We start from the raw sequence: 20688 nt of genomic DNA, 5'->3' as shown, positions 1-20688 counted from the left end.
GACTCACAAAGTAGAGTGCCAGCTTTGAGTGAAAAAAGGAGTGTGAGGTCTGGATTACCCTAATACCCACATAAAAACTCAGTAACAAAAAAATAAAAGATTTCAAAGCTACTCATAAACAAAAGGACTCTGGTCTATTGTCAATATACAAACATTATCACTGGTGATAAATCACTTTGACTCAAATCACTCTGCTTTTTTGAGGCCACTATAACCCAAGCTATTAATTGTTTTCTCATATTAAGCCCCTACCCACCCTCCTTTTTGTTGCCAGTCCTGGAGCTTGAACCCAAGGCCTATATGCTGTTTCTAAATTTTTATGCTTAAGGCTAGTGCTCTACCACTTGAAGCACAGCTCCAATTCTAGCTTTTTTTGGTAGTTAATTAGAGATAAAAGTCACATCGACTTTCCTGGCTAACTTTGAACCATGATCCTCAGATCTTAGCCTCCTCTCTAACTAGGATTACAGGCATTAGCCACCAGTGCCTAGTGATATTAAATCCTCCTTTAAAATTTGCCCAGTGGTTATTACCCTTTGTTGTCCTAAACTGCCTTTCCTCCCTGGTTTTTCATTTACCTGGCCCTGGGTGGCTGCCCTCAGCTCTTCCTCTTCCCTTGGTTTTATCCACTTGGTTCTCACCTTATCTCTCAGAGGATGGTAGTTTTATAAATACCTGAGCCCAACAAACCTGTTAGAAATTACCAGTGAGATCGTCTTGAAATAGTACCTGAAGTACCTGATAAGCCTTTGACAGGTAGGGTTTGTTGTACAGAGAAAGAGACTCAAATCTAATCTTTTTGCATATGTCAGTGTACCCTTCAGAACTGAACACAGGAAAAACAGGCCTTGGAAACTCACATCCAAGACCTTACAACAACAAAGATAACATTTAATCCTCCATGTTGTGAGAGCTAGTTGACCCCTCCCACTCAGAAGTCTGAATTCTATGCTTTGTCTCCAAGACAAGCTTAGTTTTTGCTCTTTTCCCACAATTTCACAAGCCATCAACTAACATGTTGCTTCTCACTACAAGCTACCCAAAGACAGCATGAATTCAAGCTCCTCTGTGTCTTTAGCAAGATTATATTTATTAACCAAGGCTACCCATTATTATTGTTTCTAGGCCAACAGCATGAAAGGAGTGTTTTTAAAAACAACAGCAAAGACCCCTTTATATGTTTTTTTTCCCCCACAGAAAGCATTAGTTATAAAGTTGCAGTTAATTCAGGTACCATTCTTAATCACTGTAGGCTTGCATCTCTCATTCTTAATTGCTGTAGGTGTGTATCTCTTTCCCCCACTGTATTCTATTAATTTTTTGTTATAATTCTGCTTCTTTTACTTTCCATTCCCTAATTAGGCCTAGAAGATAACAAACTTCATTCTGTTCACTAAAACAAAAATTTACTAAGCACTTGTGGCTCACACCTATAACTTTAGCTACTCAGGAAGCTCAGATCATGGTTCAAAGCCAGCCAAGGCTGGAAAGTCTATGAGAGTTTTTTTTTTTTTGTTTGTTTGTTTGTTTTGGTCATGGGGCTTAACATAGGGCCTGGGCACTGTCCCTGAGCTCTTTTTTTTTTTTTTTTTTTTTTTTTTTTGCTGAGGTTAGCACTTTACAACTTTGAGCCAGAACATCACTTCTAGTTTTCTGGTGATTAATCGGGGATAAGAGTCTTATGGAGGGGCTGGGAAGGTGGCTCAGTGGTAGAGCGCTTGCCTTGCATGCCTGAGGCCCTGGGTTCAATTCCTCAGCACCACATAAGCAAAAAAAAAAAAAAAAAAAAAAGCCAGAAGTGGTGCTGTGGCTCAAGTGGTAGAGCGCTAGCCTTGAGCTGAAGAGCTGGGGGACAGCGCCCAGGCCCAGAGTTCAGACCCCATGACTGGACATCCCCCCCCCAAAAGTCTCATGGACTTTCCTGCCTGACTAGGCTTTGAACCAAAAATCCTCAGATCTCAGCCTCCGGAGTAGCTAGGATTACAGGCATGTGCCCTCAGCACCTAGCTCTTGGAGACTCTATGAGCATAAAACTAGAATTGGAGGTGTGTCTCAAATGGTCTAGTACCAGCTTTGAGTGAAAAAGTAATGGGACAGTACCCAGGCCCTTAGTTCAAGCCCCAGACCAGCATAAAAATAAATAAAACAAAAATTCATAACTTTCATTTTCTAAATCTATATGAGGTAAAAAAAAGTGGTAATGTAGTTTAAAAAGTTAAATAGTGGGCTGGGAAGTTGGCTCAGTGGTAGAGTGCTTGCCTTGCATGCCTGAGGCCCTGGGTTCGATTCCTCAGCACCATATAAGAAAAAAGCTGGAAGTGGCGCTGTGGCTCAAGTGGTAGAGCGCTATCCTTGAGCTGAAGAGCTGAGGGACAGCGCCCAAGCCCAGAGTTCAGGCCCCACGACTGGACCCAAAAAAAAAAAAGAGTTAAATAGTGGTGTGTGCCACTATGTAACAGAAGCAGGAGAATCTTGAGTTCTAGGCCATTCTGAACAAAGCAAGATTCTATCTCAAAAGCAGAATAAAAATAAAAAAGACTAGGGGGTGTAGTTTGAGTGACAGAGCAATCACAAGGTTCTTAGGTCAACCCCAGGAAAACACATACATACGTATACACACACACACACCACACACACGTACACACACAAATATATATATATATATATATATATATGTGTATATATATATGTACTCACCATGGGTTTTGATATCTGTGGGTTAACTTATCAAGGGCACCAAGACTTAGTTCTCCATGCTGTAGAAAGAAAAAAAAAGTACCATCACACCTATGCAAACAAGCACCAATAGGCTAAAGGTCTATTTTCCTAATCAAGAAGAAAGTTAGGTTGAGAAGTTAAATAGGAAATGCTAAATTCAGTTGCAAGGAAACCAAGAGAAATTACGTGTCTTGTTTCCTGAACTGTAAGACTAAGCCCATAAGATGGCCTGATGGGTTCCACTTTCCTTGGGGCAAGGTAGGACAAGTTGAGAGCAGTCTCATCCATCCTGCCTTAGCTACTTCCTGTCCTATGACTATGAATAAGCAGCATTCTGAATTACTCTTTACTATTTGCACAAATAGTCTATCTTTCTCTACTTTCTAGCTTTTTCTTTTTCTTTTTTTTCTAGCTTTTACTACTTTATCTTCTCACAGGTAGAAAATGCAATGGCAGTATCGTAGGAAAGAGCTGGATGGACACACCTATAAAAAGTGCAGATCAGAAAACTCCCTTCAGAAAGCATAGAATATTGGCAGCTTAGCAGAAATTTCCATATTCAAACTATTTCCCACACACTCCATGTGCCCTGGAATGACCTATTTTCAGTGAATGAATGATCACTACATATCATTCCTTCCCCAGACCCTGAAAAGTGGGGAAACAAGGAAACTCACATTAGTGAGGGTTTGATTCTGTCATTATTTCTAGGTTTTTCCATACTAGAGTTGGGAAAACAAGATATGAATTATCAAAAAGTATTTCACCTAAGTTTGCAATTAATTTTTTTTTTTTTTAGGAATCAACTGATGCCGTTTATTCATAGGACTAAAATGCCTCCAAGAAAGAAACCCTTCACTGTCAGACTGACCGACTTTGTCTTTCATCTAGAAATGAGTGACAACTGTGAAACAGCTGCTTGTGTAATTTTGGTCCCATATATTATAGATGTTTTAACTCTTCTTTGTTTGGTTGATAAAGTATTATTTCCTCAACCTCTTCTTCATGTTACTACCTTTTTTTTTTTTTGTAAAGATACTATACAGAGGGTTACAGTTACATGAGTGAGGTAATGAGTACACTTCCTCTTGAACATTGTTACCCCCTCCATTGTTTTCCCCCTACCATCCCCCCTCCCTTCCCCAAGGTTCTTTTTTTTTTTAAATTGTGATTAAGTGATTACATAATTTCCGGAATTTCACAGTATTGTGGAATAATGATGTTCATTTAAAGTCACAAGTTCATTCTAACTTTCCTGGAGCAAATTGTCTATCACAGTCTGTAACATATAACGGTGTTCACATGTTATATACCATATATGTGATCAGCAGCATTGCAATTAATTTTTTACTTACATTGAATCGGCACCAACTTCATAGCATCTCAGAAAGCAGTGATCTAGTATTACAAGTTTAGCATCAAATAAATGACCTAGTACCATTTTTATATTTTCCTAATATTTATTTATTTGATTATTTATTTATTCACTGTGCCATTACTGGAGCTTGAACTCAGGGCTTTATACTCTTGCTTAGCTTTTTCACTCAGAACTGTTGCATTGGGGGGAAGGGGGGGGAAGGAGAAGGATTGGGATTGGGGGGGAGGGGGGAGGCTGGGAAGGGATGTGAAGGGTAAACAAAGGAGGAGGCTGCAATGCTTGGTAAGAAATGTACGCATTATCCTGCCCATGTAATTGTAACTCCTCTGTACAGTATGTTCACAAATAAAATAAAATTAAATTTAAAAAAAAGAAAAAAAAGAACTGTTGCATTATCACTTTGGGCCTTTTGCTTGTTCACTGGAGATAAGAGTTTTATGAATTTTCCTGCATTCTTCAGACATTAGCCTCCTGAGTAACTAGGCATGAGCCACTGGTGGGTGCCCAGATTCATTTTTAAGACCTTCCCTTTTTTCCTTCCTTTCCCCCCAAACTCTGGCTTAAAAAAATAACTTTGCTTGTTGGCTGCTACAGAGGGTCTATGGATTGTTTTACTATGTATTTCACCTGCACAAACCAAAAAACCAGCAACCTTGACCTCTTCAATGTCCACATATGAAATGAGTGAACAAAGGAAAGGAGTAAGATGCCTCCTCATTCTGTAGCAAATGCAAAAGTAGTAATCTGCATATTTTTAAAAGTCATGGAATTGCTTCATTATTAAACTGATTCCTGACATATCTATCACATCATTGCCTGAAAATTGATTTTATCCATTAAGCTGTCCCTGAGCTTTTGCTGAAGGCTAGTGCAAATATATGTGTGTATGAAGATATAGAGGTATGGCTAAGTGATAAAACACATGCCTAGCATGAAGCCCTGAGTTCAAGCCCTGAGTTCAAGCCCTAATACTGGCAAAAATAAAATAAACGAAAGAAGGGTTTAGGATGTGGCTCAAGTGGCAGAGAGCCTGCATAGTAAGCACAAGGTTCTAAGTTCAATCCCCAGAACCATCAAAAACTAAATAAAAAATAATTTAATATCTTCATAAAAACATCTATTCAATTGCATTTTATAGAAATCAATGAAAACCTTTTACATTTATTTTGACTACTTGTTACTGGCAAAAATAATTAGAGCTTCAACTTGGATATTTATTACAAAACCATATATAAACAACTCTACACTTTAACAAAAGGGGACCACCCACTAATTACATTCAGACACAATTTCTGAATGAGACAAATCTGTTAAGTTGGAGTTCAATTAATTGCAGACATTTGGGACTCATCTAGTTAAAAACTGAAACCATCAACAACTTTCCCTTTTTTTTCTCCAACCACCTCTGGCAGAGCTCTAACGTACTTAGATAATCTTGCTGCTGGAATGGATCCCGGAGGAACCCTCTTCTTTATGATACTCTAAATACTTTTGCTAGGCTTTTCTTACTAGAAAGGACTATTTTCGATCCCATAACTATGAGGTCTTTCTCCTGAGCAGTGTGAATATAGCAGCAATGTATTCAGAGAATGTGGGTACACTAGAATTTCCTTGTCTGGTGGCCTCCTTGAGAACATAGAGCTCTCAGTACTAAACATTTGAGTGGAAAGGTCCCCTAAGCTACCTTTTCTCATGCTAATGTATTTTTTCTCTACTTTCCTCAATTTGCAAAATATTAATGTTAACCCCTTAGAGCTTTCTTCCCACAGCCAGTGGGAAGCACTGGCATTGCAGAGGCTAGGCTACCAGATTGCATTCCACTGCCTATTGTAGACCTGGGCCATTGTGGGGAGATCGAGCATAAAGACCTTTCTATGAATGGAGCATTTGAAGTATTCATTTTATATTCAGAGCATGGGTAGAAACAAAACAATTCTTTCTGAGAAATGCCAATGTTTAAATCTTCATCCTGTGATGCATTTTTTTCCTTGTGAAAAAATCCAAACATCCTTCACTTTATGCCATGTTATAGACTGAGTTCCAACCTGAATGGTATCATGCTCCACTTTTGACTTCAATATTTTTTAATTAGTTGAACTCATTCATTCGCTTTCAGCAAAGCGATGAAACATTGGCTTTGTGTTTGTTAACAACAGTTCCAGCATCTCTGCTTTCTGTGAAGTGTTCAAATAACCACCAACATATTCTATTATGTTTCTAGGGTTTAAAGAAAATGACTGAAATATTCACAGGAGAGGATTCCCAATGGTGTTATTACCCTGAACAACTAATTTAAAGTTTAACAAAAATGAGGACGCTGAAAAATGTTTTGTCAAAGGAGGGGTAAGGTGGTGGGGGAGCAGATGAATACAGTCATGATATTCAATGTACATATATGAAAATGGAGCCACATAATTTGAGGGGATGGGTGGGGTTGAAAGGGAGAATAATAGAAGGGTAACACTGATCACGATGTATTGTACTCATAAATTGATATGTTGAAACCCCTTTATATGATTAAAGATAATGATAAAAAGAAAACAAGTATAATGACAAATAACCTAAGTTGATTATTGTTAAAGAAATCAGAAGAGAAATCTATCAATTAAAAAAAATCCAAGTTCACTTAGATGTGAGATCAAAGGATCAAGGGTACAAAAATCCATGAGATTCTTATCTCTAACTACCAAAAGAAAAATAAATCTGGAAGTGGAACTGTAACTTAAGTGCCAGTCTTGAACAAAAAAAGCCAAATGAGAATGCAAAGCCCTGTGTTCAAGCCATAGTACTGGCACACACACACACACACACACACACACACACACACACACACACACACAATCTAGACAAGTAGAAAAATATATCATTAAGATATCAATACTGCTAGATCCCATTATTGAACCTTGTTTTCCCCAATCCTATGCTAAGTGCTTTCCGAACACAGCTCATCTAATCTGTTCAGCAATGATCTCAGGGATTACTATGATCTCTTTTAGGCAGAATTCTGGTAATGGCTGGTATTCTCAACTCCTGGTAAACACACTTTCTCCCAGGCTAGGTGTGACTCTGAAAGGCTTTTGTAGTTGCAATGAAGGACTCAAATGAGTTAACTTTAAGAAAGAGAGATTCTCAATCAGGTGAGCTCTTGAAAGACTCTAGAGCCTTTCTAGCAAGGGGCTATTGAGCAGGAGAGGAGTTTGATATAAAGGAGACCTCTATTGGTGGCTTCAAAGGTCAAAAGGTTATATGGTAAGAATTTAGGCTGATTCTAGGGGTTAAGGAATGATCCAGGCTAACAACCATCGCTACAACCACAAGAAACTGAAATCTACCATAACCACATGAGTGTGGGGGAGACCACAAGCCTCAGATGACATCACCACCACAGGAATACCCTGATGTCAGCTTTAGAGAGCTGACAACCAACCCTGCCATCCTCAAGCTTCTGACCCACCTGTTTGTTCTCAGAACAAATAGGCTTGCTGTAAATTGATGAATGTAAGCCAGTGATCATGGCTCACTTCTGTAATTCTAGTTACTCAAAATGCTGGGACCTAGAGGATTATAGTTCAAAGGCATCTTGTGTAGAAAACGCTATGAGAGTCTACTTATCCAATTTACCAGCAAAATACCAGACTAGAGGCATGGTTCAAGTGGTAGAACACCAGCCAGTTAAGTATGAGGGCTGAGTTCAAGTTAGGGTACCAGTACACACACACATACATACACACACAATTTATTTTTGCTCATGTAAAAATTAATCTCTTGGCAAAAAATGCATGAGAAACTCCATTTCAATCCTTCATCATTTCTGGATTATCACCTTCCCTGTATAAGTCAATTGGAGGTACTAAGAGGTAGACTGAATGGCTGCTGTTTTGTGTCAGCAGAGAGTCAAATTAAACCAATCTCAGACATACATTGCTCAAATCATATTTGGAGTGTAGCTTGAGATCATCCAGCATAACTGCAGACAAAAGCCATTCTGATTTGTTGTATTTCTGGTTCTTTATTAAGAAAATTTTGGCTTGTGCCCTAGAGTTTCTCCTGTTCCTTTCTGTAATGTTTTCAGGGTATCTGCTTTTACTTGAGGTCTTTAATCCATCTGGAGTTGATTCTGGTGCAGGGTGATATATAAGTATCTAACTTTAGTTTCCTACAGGTATTTAACCAATTTTGCCAGCTCCATTTACTGAAGAGGCTGTCTTTCTTCCATTCTATTTTTTTTGGCTCCCTTATCAAATATTAAGTGGGTATAGATATGTGGGATCATTTCTGGGTCTTCAGTTCTATTTCATTGGTCCTCAAGTCTGTTCTTGTGCCAGTACCAAGTTGTTTTGATTATTATGGCTTTGTAGTAGAGTTTGAAGTCTGGTATTAATATTCCTCCAGCACTGTTCTTTCTACTAAGGATTGTTTTTGCTATTCAGGGTCTTTTATTGTTCCATATGAAAATGGGGTTGGCATGGAAAAGGGCATAGCTAGTAAGAGCAATCGAAAGCCCACAGATTGGGAGAAGATCTTCACTAGCTACACAACAGACAAGGGCCTCATATCTAAAATATACTCAGAACTCAAAAAATTAAATATTCTAAAAACATACTCTCAAAGAAACAACCACCCCATTAATAAGTGGGCTAAAAGATTTAAAAGAGAGACCTCTCTGAAGAAGAAATAAGAATGGCCAATAGACACATGAAGAAATGCTCAACTTCTCTGGCCATAAAAGAAATGCAAATCTGGGCTGGAAAGGTGGCTTAAGTAGAGCTTTGCATACATGAGGCCCTGGGTTTGATTCCTCAGCACCACATAAGCAGGGAAAAAAAGCCGGAAGTGGCTCTGTGGCTCAAGTAGTAGAGCACTAGCCTTGAGCTGAAGAGCTGAGGGACAGCTCCCAGGCCCAGAGTTCAGGCTCCACAACAGGACCTTCCCCCCCCCCCCCAAAAAAATGCAAATCAAAACAACATTGAAGCTGGGTGGTGGCTCACGCCTGTAATCCTAACTACTCAGGAGGCTGAGATCTGAGGATTGCAGTTCAAATCCAGCCCAGGCAGGAAAACCTGTGAGACTCTTATCTCTAATAAACCACTAGAAAACCGGAAGTGGTTCTATGGCTCAAGTGGTAGAATGCTTGCCTTGAGCTGAAGAGCCCAGGGACAGTGCCCAGGCTCAGAGTTCAAGCCCTATGACCAACAACAACCAAAAAACCCCGACAAACAAACAACATTGAGATTCTACCCCACTTCACCCCAGTTACAATGGCTATAATCAAGAAATCTAATAACAACAGATTCTGGAGGGGATATGACCAAAAAGGAACCCTACTGCATTGTTGGTGGGAGTGTGAACTTGTTCAACAACTCTGGAAAGAAGTATGGAGTTTCCTCAAAAGACCACATACATATAGAGCTCCCCTATGACCCAGCAATCTCACTTCTGGGCATTTACCCAAATGATCACAAACAAGGTCATATAAAGGTACCAGCACAACGATGTTTATCGCAGCATTATTCACCATAGCTAAGATATGGAACCAATCCAGATGCCCCTCAGTAGGTGAATGGATCAAGAAAAAAAAAAAAAAATATATATATATATATATATAATAGAATTATTTGCTTCCATTAGGAAGAATGACACCACCCCATTTGTTAGGAAATAAAGACTTGGAAAAAATTATATAAAAAGAAGTAAGCCAGGCCCAAAGAAACATAGGACCCATGGTTTCCGTCATTTGCAATAATTAGTATACGTCTAGGATAATTTTATCACATGAGCAGAAAAGCTCAAAAGCTATGTACATATGACCATATAAGATGATGCTAAGAGAAATGAACCCCAACATATGGATACAAGAGGCCTTTCTTTGTTGTTGTTTTTAATGTAATATGTGATTTTTTTGTTTCATTTGTGTGTTCTTCCCCCTATGGTATATCCCATTGTCACTGTACTTGATTTTGCTGAATCTTGTATATACATTTGTCTAATTTGGGGAGGGGAAGGGGAATAACAAAATGCTGAAACATGGCACAAGATGACCCATTGCAGGAAGGGAAGGGAAGGGATAATGGGAGAACAACAAGGGAGGGGTAACAATGCTTGACAAGAAATTTATTCATTGAAATGGGGCTATAGTCAAGTAGTATAGCACTAGCCTTGAGCTGAAGAGCACAGGGACAGCACCCAGGCCCAGAGTTCAAGCCCCACAACCAACAACAACAACAAAAAAAGAAATGTATTCATTGCCTTACTCATGTAACTGTAACCCCTCGGTACAGCATCTTTACAGTAAAATTAAAATTGTTTTTTAAAAAGCCACTATGAAACTGTCAACAACAAAAACGAAGAAACTTTCCCATGAATTCTTCCCCAGCAGAAGAAGGTCACCAGGGTCTCCTGGAGCCTGTTTTTCTTGCTGTTTCTTATGTGCCCAACTACAGCACAAGGACCACACAGGCCCTCAGTGTTTAATGAGCTCTTTCTCATTAAGGTTCTTTGGTTTCCAAAACTCAATACTGAGAAAAGAATAGGTTTCATCACTTTTATATTTTCTATGCATTTTTGTCAATCTAGTTGAGGTACTCTGAGAGTGTTGTATATGAATAATAATGATAATTATCTTTGTAAATTTATCACACTTTAAGCATTTTCCCTTAGAAAGATAAGATCAATGCTAGATTTAGACAACAGATGTCCTGGTATTTTATCCACCTGTGCTTCTGTTATAAAATCAAGCAAAAAAATTCAGAATTCATTGAGAATACACATTAAAAAGCCAGGCTCTCAGGAGTGGAGCTATAGCTCAAGTGGTAGAGCTCTAGCCTTGAATGTAAAAAGCTCAGGGACAGTGCCTAGGCCCTAAGTTCAAGCCCAAAGACCAGCTCACATACTATAAAAAATCTGGGTTATGGAGTCATACTATGATTTAAAAGAATGTATTCTATTAATGAACTTTCCTTAACTTTCTGTGTCTTCTATCAGTATAAAATAATATTTGTTGAGAATCTAAGGTATATAGTTAATTACTAACTTTAAGAAGCTTGCCTATGAAGATATGACCATATAAGATGATGTTAAGTGAAATGAACCCCAACATAGGGGCACAACTGGCTTTTTCTTTCTTGCTATTATTTTTAACTTATTTAAAATGTACTATGTGATTTTTTTTGTTTCTTTGTATGTTCTTCCCCCATGGTATAACCCCTGTTTTCACTGTATTTGATGTCAGTGCCCTGTATCTTGTATATACATTTTTCTAATTTGGGGAGGGGAAGGGAAATAGCAAAATGCTGAAATAAGGATACCCATTGTAATAATAAGATATACAAGTCACTTTGTTGAAAATGAGCTTTACAACTTGGGAGGGAAGGGATAGTAGGGGAAATACAAAGGAGGAAGTTAACAATGCTTGATAAGAAATGTATTCATTACCTTACTCATGTAACTGTAATTAACAATGCTTGATAAGAAATGTACTCATTACCTTACTCATGTAACTGTAGCCCCTCTGTACACTATTTTTACAATAAAAACATAAAAAAGAAGCTTGACTATTCTATAAAAGGCATTGGCCTTGAAAGAAAAACCTGGTATTTAGAGCCTAATACTTATATGGTTGGTATTCTACCACTTGAGCCACATCTCCAGCTCATTTTTGGCTGGTTATTTTGGAGATCAAGTCTCTCAGACTTTATTGAGGTGAGATTAGCCTTGAATCATGATCCTCCAGATCTCAGCTGGCAGCCAGCTAATGTTTACAGTTGGTACACCTTCAAGATATGTCAGACCCTACAAAAGTTAAAATTTGGGGTACTTTAAGTTTTCTTTGCAAAGGGATAAAATCACATGACATTAAACATTTTTCTTTCTTTTTTTCCCCTCCACCATCCTCTACATCCTAATGAACAATGTAAAAAGTAGCATGTATGTGTTTTCCTGGTCATCAATGAAGTCATCTCAAACAGGGAGAGAAAGCACAGAGCTTAGTTCATTCAGGGTTGGATGGCCATCAGAATCTACCAAACATGTTGTGCTTTTCATTTATTTTTTAACCATCAATCATATTTTAAATTTATTTTAACTGATACATTAAAACTTAGAGTTAAGCTGGGCACCCATGGCTCATACCTATAATCTCAGAAAGCTAAAATCTGAGAATCATTGTTCAAAGCCAACCCAGGCAGGCAAATCTAAGAGACTTTTATCTCCAAATTACCTGCAAAAAGGCAGAAGATGGAGGTATGGCCCAAGTGGTAAGGCACTGACTGTGAACAAAAATGTTGACCAAGAGTGATCGTTCCCCCCCACCCAACAAGAATATAGAACTTGCACATAATTTTTGTTTCTAGTTGTATTGGGGTTTGAATTCAAGACTTCATATTCAGTAGGTAGGTACTTTACATCTAGAGCCATGTCACTTCTCTTTATTTATTTGAGAGAGGGTCATGCTTTTGGACCTCGATCCTTCTGCCCATGCCTCCTACATGGGGTCACAGGCACATACTACCACACTCAGCTTATTTGTTAAAGTGGATCTTGCTATATTTTTTATTTTAGTAGCCACAGGTAAAGTTTATTTATAAGTCAAAGTCAGACTTTTTTTTTTGGTCATGGGGCCTGAACTCTGGGCCTGGGCGCTGTACCTCAGCTCTTCAGCTCAAGTCTAGCACTCTACTACTTGAGCCACAGCGCCACTTCTTGCTTTTTCTGCTTATGTGATGCTGAGGAATCGAACCCAGGGCCTCATGCATGCAAGGCAAGCACTCTACTACTGAGCCACCTTCTCAGCCAAAAGTCAGACTTGTTAAAAGTTTTTAAAAATTTTATTGAAAAGGTGATGAGCAAGGGGTTACAGTTACTAAGTAAGGCAATAAGTACACCTGTTTTTAATCATTTTTACCCATCCCTCGTTATCTCCACTTACCTCTGGACCTTAATCATCCTGACTTTTGCCTCAGGAGTACCTAACATTACAGATTTGAGCCTCATACAATGCTTTATCCATGTATAAAATGTTTAGGTGAGTTTAAACATATCTGTCCCCTTACATATTTATCATGAAAACTTTCTAAGCCCTTTCTTTTGCTTTTGAAATGTAAAGTTCAGAATTCTTACCCATGGTCACTAGCACACTAGAACATCTTGTTCCTATCTGAGTGTAACTTGTCGTCCTCTGATCTCCTTCTTGTATCCTGCCTTCCTCCATATCTCCCAGCTGCTGGTACCTGCCATTCTGCTCTCAGCTTTTGTGAGATGGTGTCTTACTTACTCATTCTGCCTATGAGGGGATGAAACCAAACTGGTCCCTCTGTGCCTGGCTTATTCAATATGCTCTGTTCTTCAAGGAACTGCCTAGAACCCCGTGCATGGAGGTGATCACCATGACACAGGCCTCCTTTGTTTTTCTCACAGTTTGACAAAGAAAGGAGGCATCAGACTGAACATTTATTTTCTGGAAATTCAGATGCAAGGAAGATTTTATAAGAAAATGACTTCCTTCAGTTTATTCTGAAGATGGTCAGCCTATGCACCCCTTTACTAAGGGCTTTTTAGGACAATCACAAATATTTATTACTTTATCTAGCACTTAAAAGTGAAAAGTGCTAATATAATTGTTTTTATGTTAAACCACAAACTGTTAAGATGCAAATAGCTGTTAGAAGTAAAACGTGAGAACCAGACACACTGCCATCTGGAAAAAAAATCAGTCTGCAAAGGCATGGCTAATTTTAGAAAAGCTATTTCTACTTTGCTTTTATAACTTAGTTGAAAGGGAGAAGCTTTATTATCTCGATCTCTGTGTGGGTATGCATGTGCACTAATTCTGGGGCTTGAACTCAGGACCTGAGTGCTGTCCCTTCACTTTTTTGCACAAGGCTGATGCTCTATTACTTGAGAAACACTTCCTTTTTTTTTTGCTGGTTAATTGGAGATAAGAGTGTCTATCCAGGCTTGTCTACAAACTTTAACCTTCAGATCTCAGCCTCCTAAGCAATTAGATTTACAGTGTGGTCCATCAGCACTCAGCTTTTCTTTTTTAAATATTCAATATAGGTTGTGTAATTTGCAGCTCAATGGTAGAGTATAGGACTCAAATTTACCACTCTCTCTCTCTCCCTCTTTCCCTCCCTCCTTCCCTCTCTCTCTCTCTCTCTCTCTCTCTCTCTCTCTCTCTCTCTCTCTCTCTCTCTCTCTCTCTCTCTCTCTCTCTCTCTCTCTCACACACACACACACAACACACAAATCCAACAATAAAAAATCTGGAGATTATGGTAGTATTTTTAGTGAGGCTGAAGACTAAGAACTGTTTCATGATGGCTTTAAATAAGCCCAAAGGTAAATGAGAATCTTGAGGAAGGAGAAGGAACTCTCTTAAGAAATGCTGTGTATGTATTTTGGTATTGCACATACTCAACACTGTCATACTGCCAAAATTTTTTTCCAGATAAGTTCATAAAAGGTCAGGAAGGACATCCTGGATGGCAAGAGTTAGGTTGGGAGAGGGAAGGAAGGGTTAGCTTTTTTATATCCCAAAATATCAATGATTTGTTTCTGATATATTTCCAAAGGCTGTGATGTTTCTTAAATTAAAAAATAATGAAAATAAAATCTTTACCAAGTTATTCTCACACTGACTGTATGGATGGTTTCCACAATTTATTTTATTTTTCTGGTGGTTTTTTTTTATTGTGATTAAGTGATTATATAATTTCCCAAATTTCACAGTATTGTGGGATAGTGATGCTCATTTAAAGTCACAAACTCATTCTAACTTTCCCGGAGCAAATTGTCTATCACGGTCTATAACATATAACAGTGTACACATATATACCATACATGTGATCAGCAGCATGGGCTTCTTTAGTAGTGGTTCGACCAAATGAGTGGAAGTTCTTTGTTTCTTAAGTCCTGTTAATTTTGTCATATCACCTAACATTTTGGATTCATCATCCACTTATCAGGGAGACCATGTACCATTTACCTCTTTGCTCTTGGCTTACCTCGCTCAACATGATTTCTTCTAGCTCCAATATTTTGTCATTTCTAATGGCTGCATAATATTCCATTGTGTATAGATACCACAATTTTTGGAGCCATTCATCTGTGGTGGGGCATCTGGGTTGTTTCCATATCCTAGCTATTGTGAACAGTGCTGCAATAAACATGGAGGTGCATGTGTCCTTGTATATTGGTTCCTGTTGTTCAGGGTAGATGCCTAGAAATGGTATGACTGGGTCATAAGGGAGGTCAATATTTAAATTTCTAAGGACCCTCCAGACTGCTTTCCAAAGTGGTTGTATAAGTGTACATTCCCAGTGTAATAGGGTTCCTCTTTCTCCACATCCCCTCCAGCATTTGTCGTTGGCTGATTTGTGGATGTGGGACATTCTGACTGGGATAAGGTGGTATCTCAGGGTTGTCTTTATTTGCATTTCCTTCACCACCAGGGATGATGAACATTTCCTCATGTGTTTCTTTGCCATTTTTATTTCTTCATCTGAGAAGTCCCTCTTTAGTTCCCTTACCCATTTAGTAATTGGTTTGTTAGGTTTGGGAGGGATTAGTTTCTTGAGTTCCCTGTATATACTGGATGTTAACCCCTTGTCTGATATATTGCTGGTAAATATTTTTTCCCAATTGGTTGGTTGTCTTTCTAGCTTGGTTGCAATAGCTTTAGCTGTGCAGAAGCTTATTTTAAGGTAGTCCCATTTGTCGAGTCTCTCTCCAATTTGTTGTGCCTCTCAGACTCTGTTCAGGAAGTTCCTTCCTGTGCCTATTAGTTCATGTGTCTCTCCTACTCGGTACTGCAGTAGTTTCAGAGATTCCGGTTTGATGTTAAGGTCTTTAATCCATTTTGAGTTGATGTTGGTGTATGGTGATAGGCTGGGGTCCACTTTTAGTTCCACAATTTATTTTAATATCACAGATGCAGTACATTGGATGCTAACAATTTGTCATGGGAATCAGGGAGAACAAAAGAGTGCTCTGAAAAACTCACACCCTGTAAGCAGAAGCAACCACAGCCCACTCACCAGAACCTCATGTGGAAGAAGACCACAAGTTAAGCTCTCTATCCAGCAGTTCCAGTCTAATGTTGAACTTCTCCATCTGCCCTTCCATTTCCCATATGTTGTCACTCACCCTCCCCCCAAGTCCCACCCTGCTCTAGATTGACTTTATATAGCCAAGGCTGAAAATCCAGGCCCTAACATTTATTAGTTTTATAGCCTTAGACCAGGCACCTTACGTGCCCATGCCTCAGTTTCCTCCTCTGTAATCTTTGTACCTTCCTTATTAAACACTCAGTCAATTGTAGCTCTTCTCATGTTTATGTTCTCTTAATAAATTCACAGAGAGACAGCCAACCATCCCTGGATGAGCTTATCTCACTGGCTACTAAGAAACACAATATCTCATCAGAAATCTGTTCAAATGTCCATAAAACTGTCACCAAGAAGACCTCCCAAGAGCACAGCAGTAGAATTGTAGCAATTAAAATGAGTCAGAAATTTCAAAGCCTAGAAAATTTTAGTTACTATATTATGTATGAACATATGGCTGGATGAATTTCTATAGCACTCCCTGGATATTTTTGAAGTTATTATACTATGTGCTAAACTGATTGTAATATTATGATTAATTCATTTAATATTGTCTTTGGGATTGTAACAGTGAAGAATGAGTGATTGAATTTGGTTGATATCTTCTGTTGGAAAAGCAAGCTTTAAATCATTTTGTCTGAGATGAGAACACAGGAGCAGACACTGGGCATCTGGAAGCCCACTGACCAGCTGAGGGTCAGGTTAGAGTAAGTCCTGGGGAAAGGAGATGGACCAAGGGTCTGCTGCTTGGAGAGTTCCACAATCAGCCTAGGGGGAAGCCACAAGAATAGTTCCAGTAGTCTTCCTCTATTTGAGGAACCAGCATATATACTTTGTTTAAAACCCACTTAAAGGGGCTAGGAAGGTGGCTCAGTGGTAGAGTGCTTGCCTTGCATGCATGAGGCCCTGGGTTCGATTCCTCAGCACCACATAAGCAGAAAAAGCCGGAAGTGGTGCTGTGGCTCAAATGATAGAGTACTAGCCTTGAGCTGAAGAGCTGAGGGACAGTGCTCAGGCCCAGAGTTCAGGCCCCACGACTGTCAAAAAGAAAAAAAAGAAAAAAAAGAAAAACAACAACACTTAAATGAAAAGAAACTATTACTGCCAAGTCAGAGAGTATGGCAAAAGTAACAATCTCTCCTGACTGACAGGTGATTTTGGCATTATGATTCCTCCCAACAGTAACAGCCAGGAAGAAATGGCTAACATGTCCAGCAGAGATTGCTGAGCTTGTGATTTTTTTCTTTTCTCTGCAAGGTGAGAGGAATTTTTCAGGTGTCATTCAGCATGGAAGTTATTATATTCCTGCCAAAGCCAGATTATCTACCAAGACCTGCAACTGCCCCACATAAGAGGCTGGCTCCCAGGGAGGAGGCAGCTGCCCCAGGCTATGTCCCAGACATCACTGGAGGTGCCTGAGCTTTCTTGCTGCCAGTCTTAGACAGAACTGGAGCAGCAAATTAGAAAAGGCAGCTCTTAGCACTGTAAAAATCCAGTAGACTCAAAAATTGAATCTGTGTTTAAAATTGGAGTTTTGAGCAATTGCACTGAGAGCCCCTGAGGAGTCTCTACAGTTAGACGGAAATAAGCAGAGGCTGTTTGGATCTGGACAATGATGGGAAAGGAAGGACAAGGGACATTCCAGAGGTCACAGAAAGGTCAGGCCCTGGACAATGAATAAGCAGCAGACTGAGGTGACACCACACCCAAGAAGGGACCAGCTTTTCGGTGACATGCTCCTGGAGAATGCCAGCACTCTTAGATCTCAAGAGTACTTAGCATGTTTGTACATGTTGGAGGAAGGGCGTGTATCCTCAGATCCAACCAGGTCCAATGGTTGGCAGTAGCTGCCTGAAGCAGTGGTTGATAAGGGTTTTAAGTCTGAATCTATACTCATAATTGGATGTAGAATGGAAGCACACCCAGGATTTCATTGGTGAGTGAGTGATGGATATTTTTGCTTCTATCATCATCTTCAGTGAATATATGTGCATTCTCAGAATCTTATTGTTTATAAATCCATGGCAACATTGAAGTGTTGTTCAAGATTGTTATGACATATATAGATTCTTGAAAGCAAAGATTTCTAACACAAGTGTATAAAAATGCCAGGACTGCTATGATTTGTTAGCTCACACCTGTAATCCTAGTCACTGAGGAAGTTGAGATCTGGAGGATCATGAAGTCAGCCTAGAAATAAAAATCCACAAGAATCCATCTAAAACAAACAAAACAAAAAGCTAGACTGGAGGCTGGCCCAAGTGGTTGAGCCCCAGTCAAGCAAGTAAGTTAGGCAAGCTTGAGGTCCTGAGTTCAAATCTTGGTACTGGAAAAAAAAAGCCAGGACTATGAAAATGTAGGTAGTTACATCCTTTACAATGGAAGCCAAACTAGGAAAGGACATTTTCTGAGTCTGTCACAATGTTGGAAAAGAAATTCACTGTATGGCACACACACACCCCCCCAAAGAGAACCAGATGACCCACACCACACAAAGCAGGACTTACAACAAGCAGTCTGAAACCCAGAAGAAAGAAACTGAATAGCCACTTTCCTGGAAGCCCAGTCCTCAGCTTCATCTCTTTTGGACTCACAACCTTCTTTAACATCCAAGAAATGTTGGACTCCTCATTTGGACAGGAAATGAGTCCCTTCAGTATAAGATTGAGAAAGAAGAGAAGCTGTCCACCAATGTGGGATAACAGGGCACAATACTGCAACAATGCAGGCAGCCACGGTTCTGGGCCCTCCCATAACAGCCACAGGGCTTTGCTGGTGTCCAGGCTAATAATCAAATGCCTGATTATCATCCTCATTACCTGAGTTGGACCTAGTTTAAGAACCTACACATTCATTCTGTTCATCTGATACATGAAATACAAGTCAGGTGTGGGAGGCTAAGGCAGGAAGATCCTTTGAGTTCAGAAGTTCAAGCCCAGCTTCAACAAAACAATGAGAAGCAAGCCAAAAAAGAACAACAAACAACAAAGCAACATAGCCATAGTCAGGCTAGTCTACATGGGCATAGGCCTTGTGCTCAGCAAATTCCTGTGTGCTGCTGTTAATTATCCCAACATTGCAATGATTTGAAACACACACTGTGTGCTGGACACTGTGCCTGGCACTGCACAAACATTTATTTAGTGATCACAACAGCCTGATAGTATGCATATGTAAGATTTCATAATGAGGCTCCAGGTGCCAGTGGCTCACACTTGTAATCCTAGCTACTTGGGAGGCAGAGGATCAAGGTTCAAAGCCAGCTGGGGAAAAAAAAAAGTCTGTGAAAATCTTATTTCTAATTAACCATCGAAATGTTGGAAGTGGAGTTGTGACTCAAGTGCTAGAGTGCCAGAGTTTTGAGCAAAAAAGCTAAAGGAGAATGGGAGGCCCAGAGTTCAAGCCCCAGTATCTGCACAAAATATAATGTAATATAATATAATATGATATGATATAATATAATATAATATAATATGATATAATATAATATCACTTGCCTCTTTCCATTTGAGAGAAGGCTGTGGAAGAAGCTCCAGGTCCACATTACCAGACAGAAGATGAGGTTTCTACAAACATACTCTAAACTGCTGACAATAGGCATGCTCAACAATAGGCATGCTCAATAGGCTTTTAAAGACCTGAGACTCATCTTCTGCTTTGGCGATTATGTCCAGCATTTTCTTCCTTGACACACCTATTCCCAGAGAATAGGAATAGTGTGGGGGTAGGCAAATGTCCCCATATACATGCAACTTTTTATGCATTCCAAAGCAGTGCCCAAATGCTAGGCTTACACATATGCTCTCTATGTACTTCAGGGCTGAGGGAGGATTGTGCTAGTAAATCCATTTATTCATACATTTATCTGGATACAAAACCTGGATCCCATTACTTCTCAATTAGAGCATAACACCTGACAAGGCACACAGAAACAAACTCAAAATGAATTAATCAGGAAGCAGTATATATACTATGCAAGGAACAAATTTAAGAATAGTACCTTTCTATGAAAGCCACTCTTAAGTCTGGATTCATTGATGAAGGAGTACTGTGCCCCCCAACCAACTTCACCAACATACTCGTGTTTGTATTTTGGTGGCAAGCTTCCGTGAGAGGCTGCCCTCCATAAGTATCTGAGATCTCCCGTCTTTTCTAAGGTTGGCCGCTTTTCTCCTATGTAGGAGGTATGTTGATGAACTTTGGGCAAATGATCCTTTATGTAATCTGGACCTTAAAGAGACAAAAAGAAAAACACACTTCAAAAAATTCTCCATGTTTTATTCTACAAATCTTGTATTTTAGTTGTGAAAATAGTAAGTCCATGTTTTATGAGACAATTACTGTGTTCCTATAAGTAGGTCATTCAGACATATTAGTCAAAATAACCCTCACTAATAACCAAAGGTGTCAGATTTAGTTTCCCTCTTTCAAGATAAGAGAAAAATGTAGCATATATAGGCTTGTTCAGGTTGGGCTCCAGGGGCTTATGTT

General features: G+C 39.3%; 1 protein-coding gene across 1 annotated transcript in view; it reads right to left on the bottom strand.

Annotated features, from left to right (window-relative positions):
* Spmip2 (sperm microtubule inner protein 2) overlaps positions 1 to 20688 on the bottom strand; it is a 116321-nt gene that overhangs the window by 37632 nt on the left and 58001 nt on the right. Inside the window, exons 2-3 of the mRNA XM_070013053.1 lie at positions 20198 to 20427; positions 2698 to 2756 (exon numbers count right to left, since the gene is read on the bottom strand). Of these exons, the coding sequence (XP_069869154.1) occupies positions 2698 to 2756; positions 20198 to 20427 (289 nt within the window). The remainder of the gene's footprint in view (positions 1 to 2697; positions 2757 to 20197; positions 20428 to 20688) is intronic.

The sequence above is a fragment of the Dipodomys merriami genome, unplaced genomic scaffold, assembly GCF_024711535.1.
Source record: "Dipodomys merriami isolate MVZ:Mamm:240054 unplaced genomic scaffold, mDipMer1.0.p SCAF_9, whole genome shotgun sequence".
Lineage (NCBI taxonomy): Eukaryota > Metazoa > Chordata > Mammalia > Rodentia > Heteromyidae > Dipodomys > Dipodomys merriami.
Note: the sequence above shows the minus strand (reverse complement) of the source record. Positions and strands in the feature narration are given on the sequence as shown.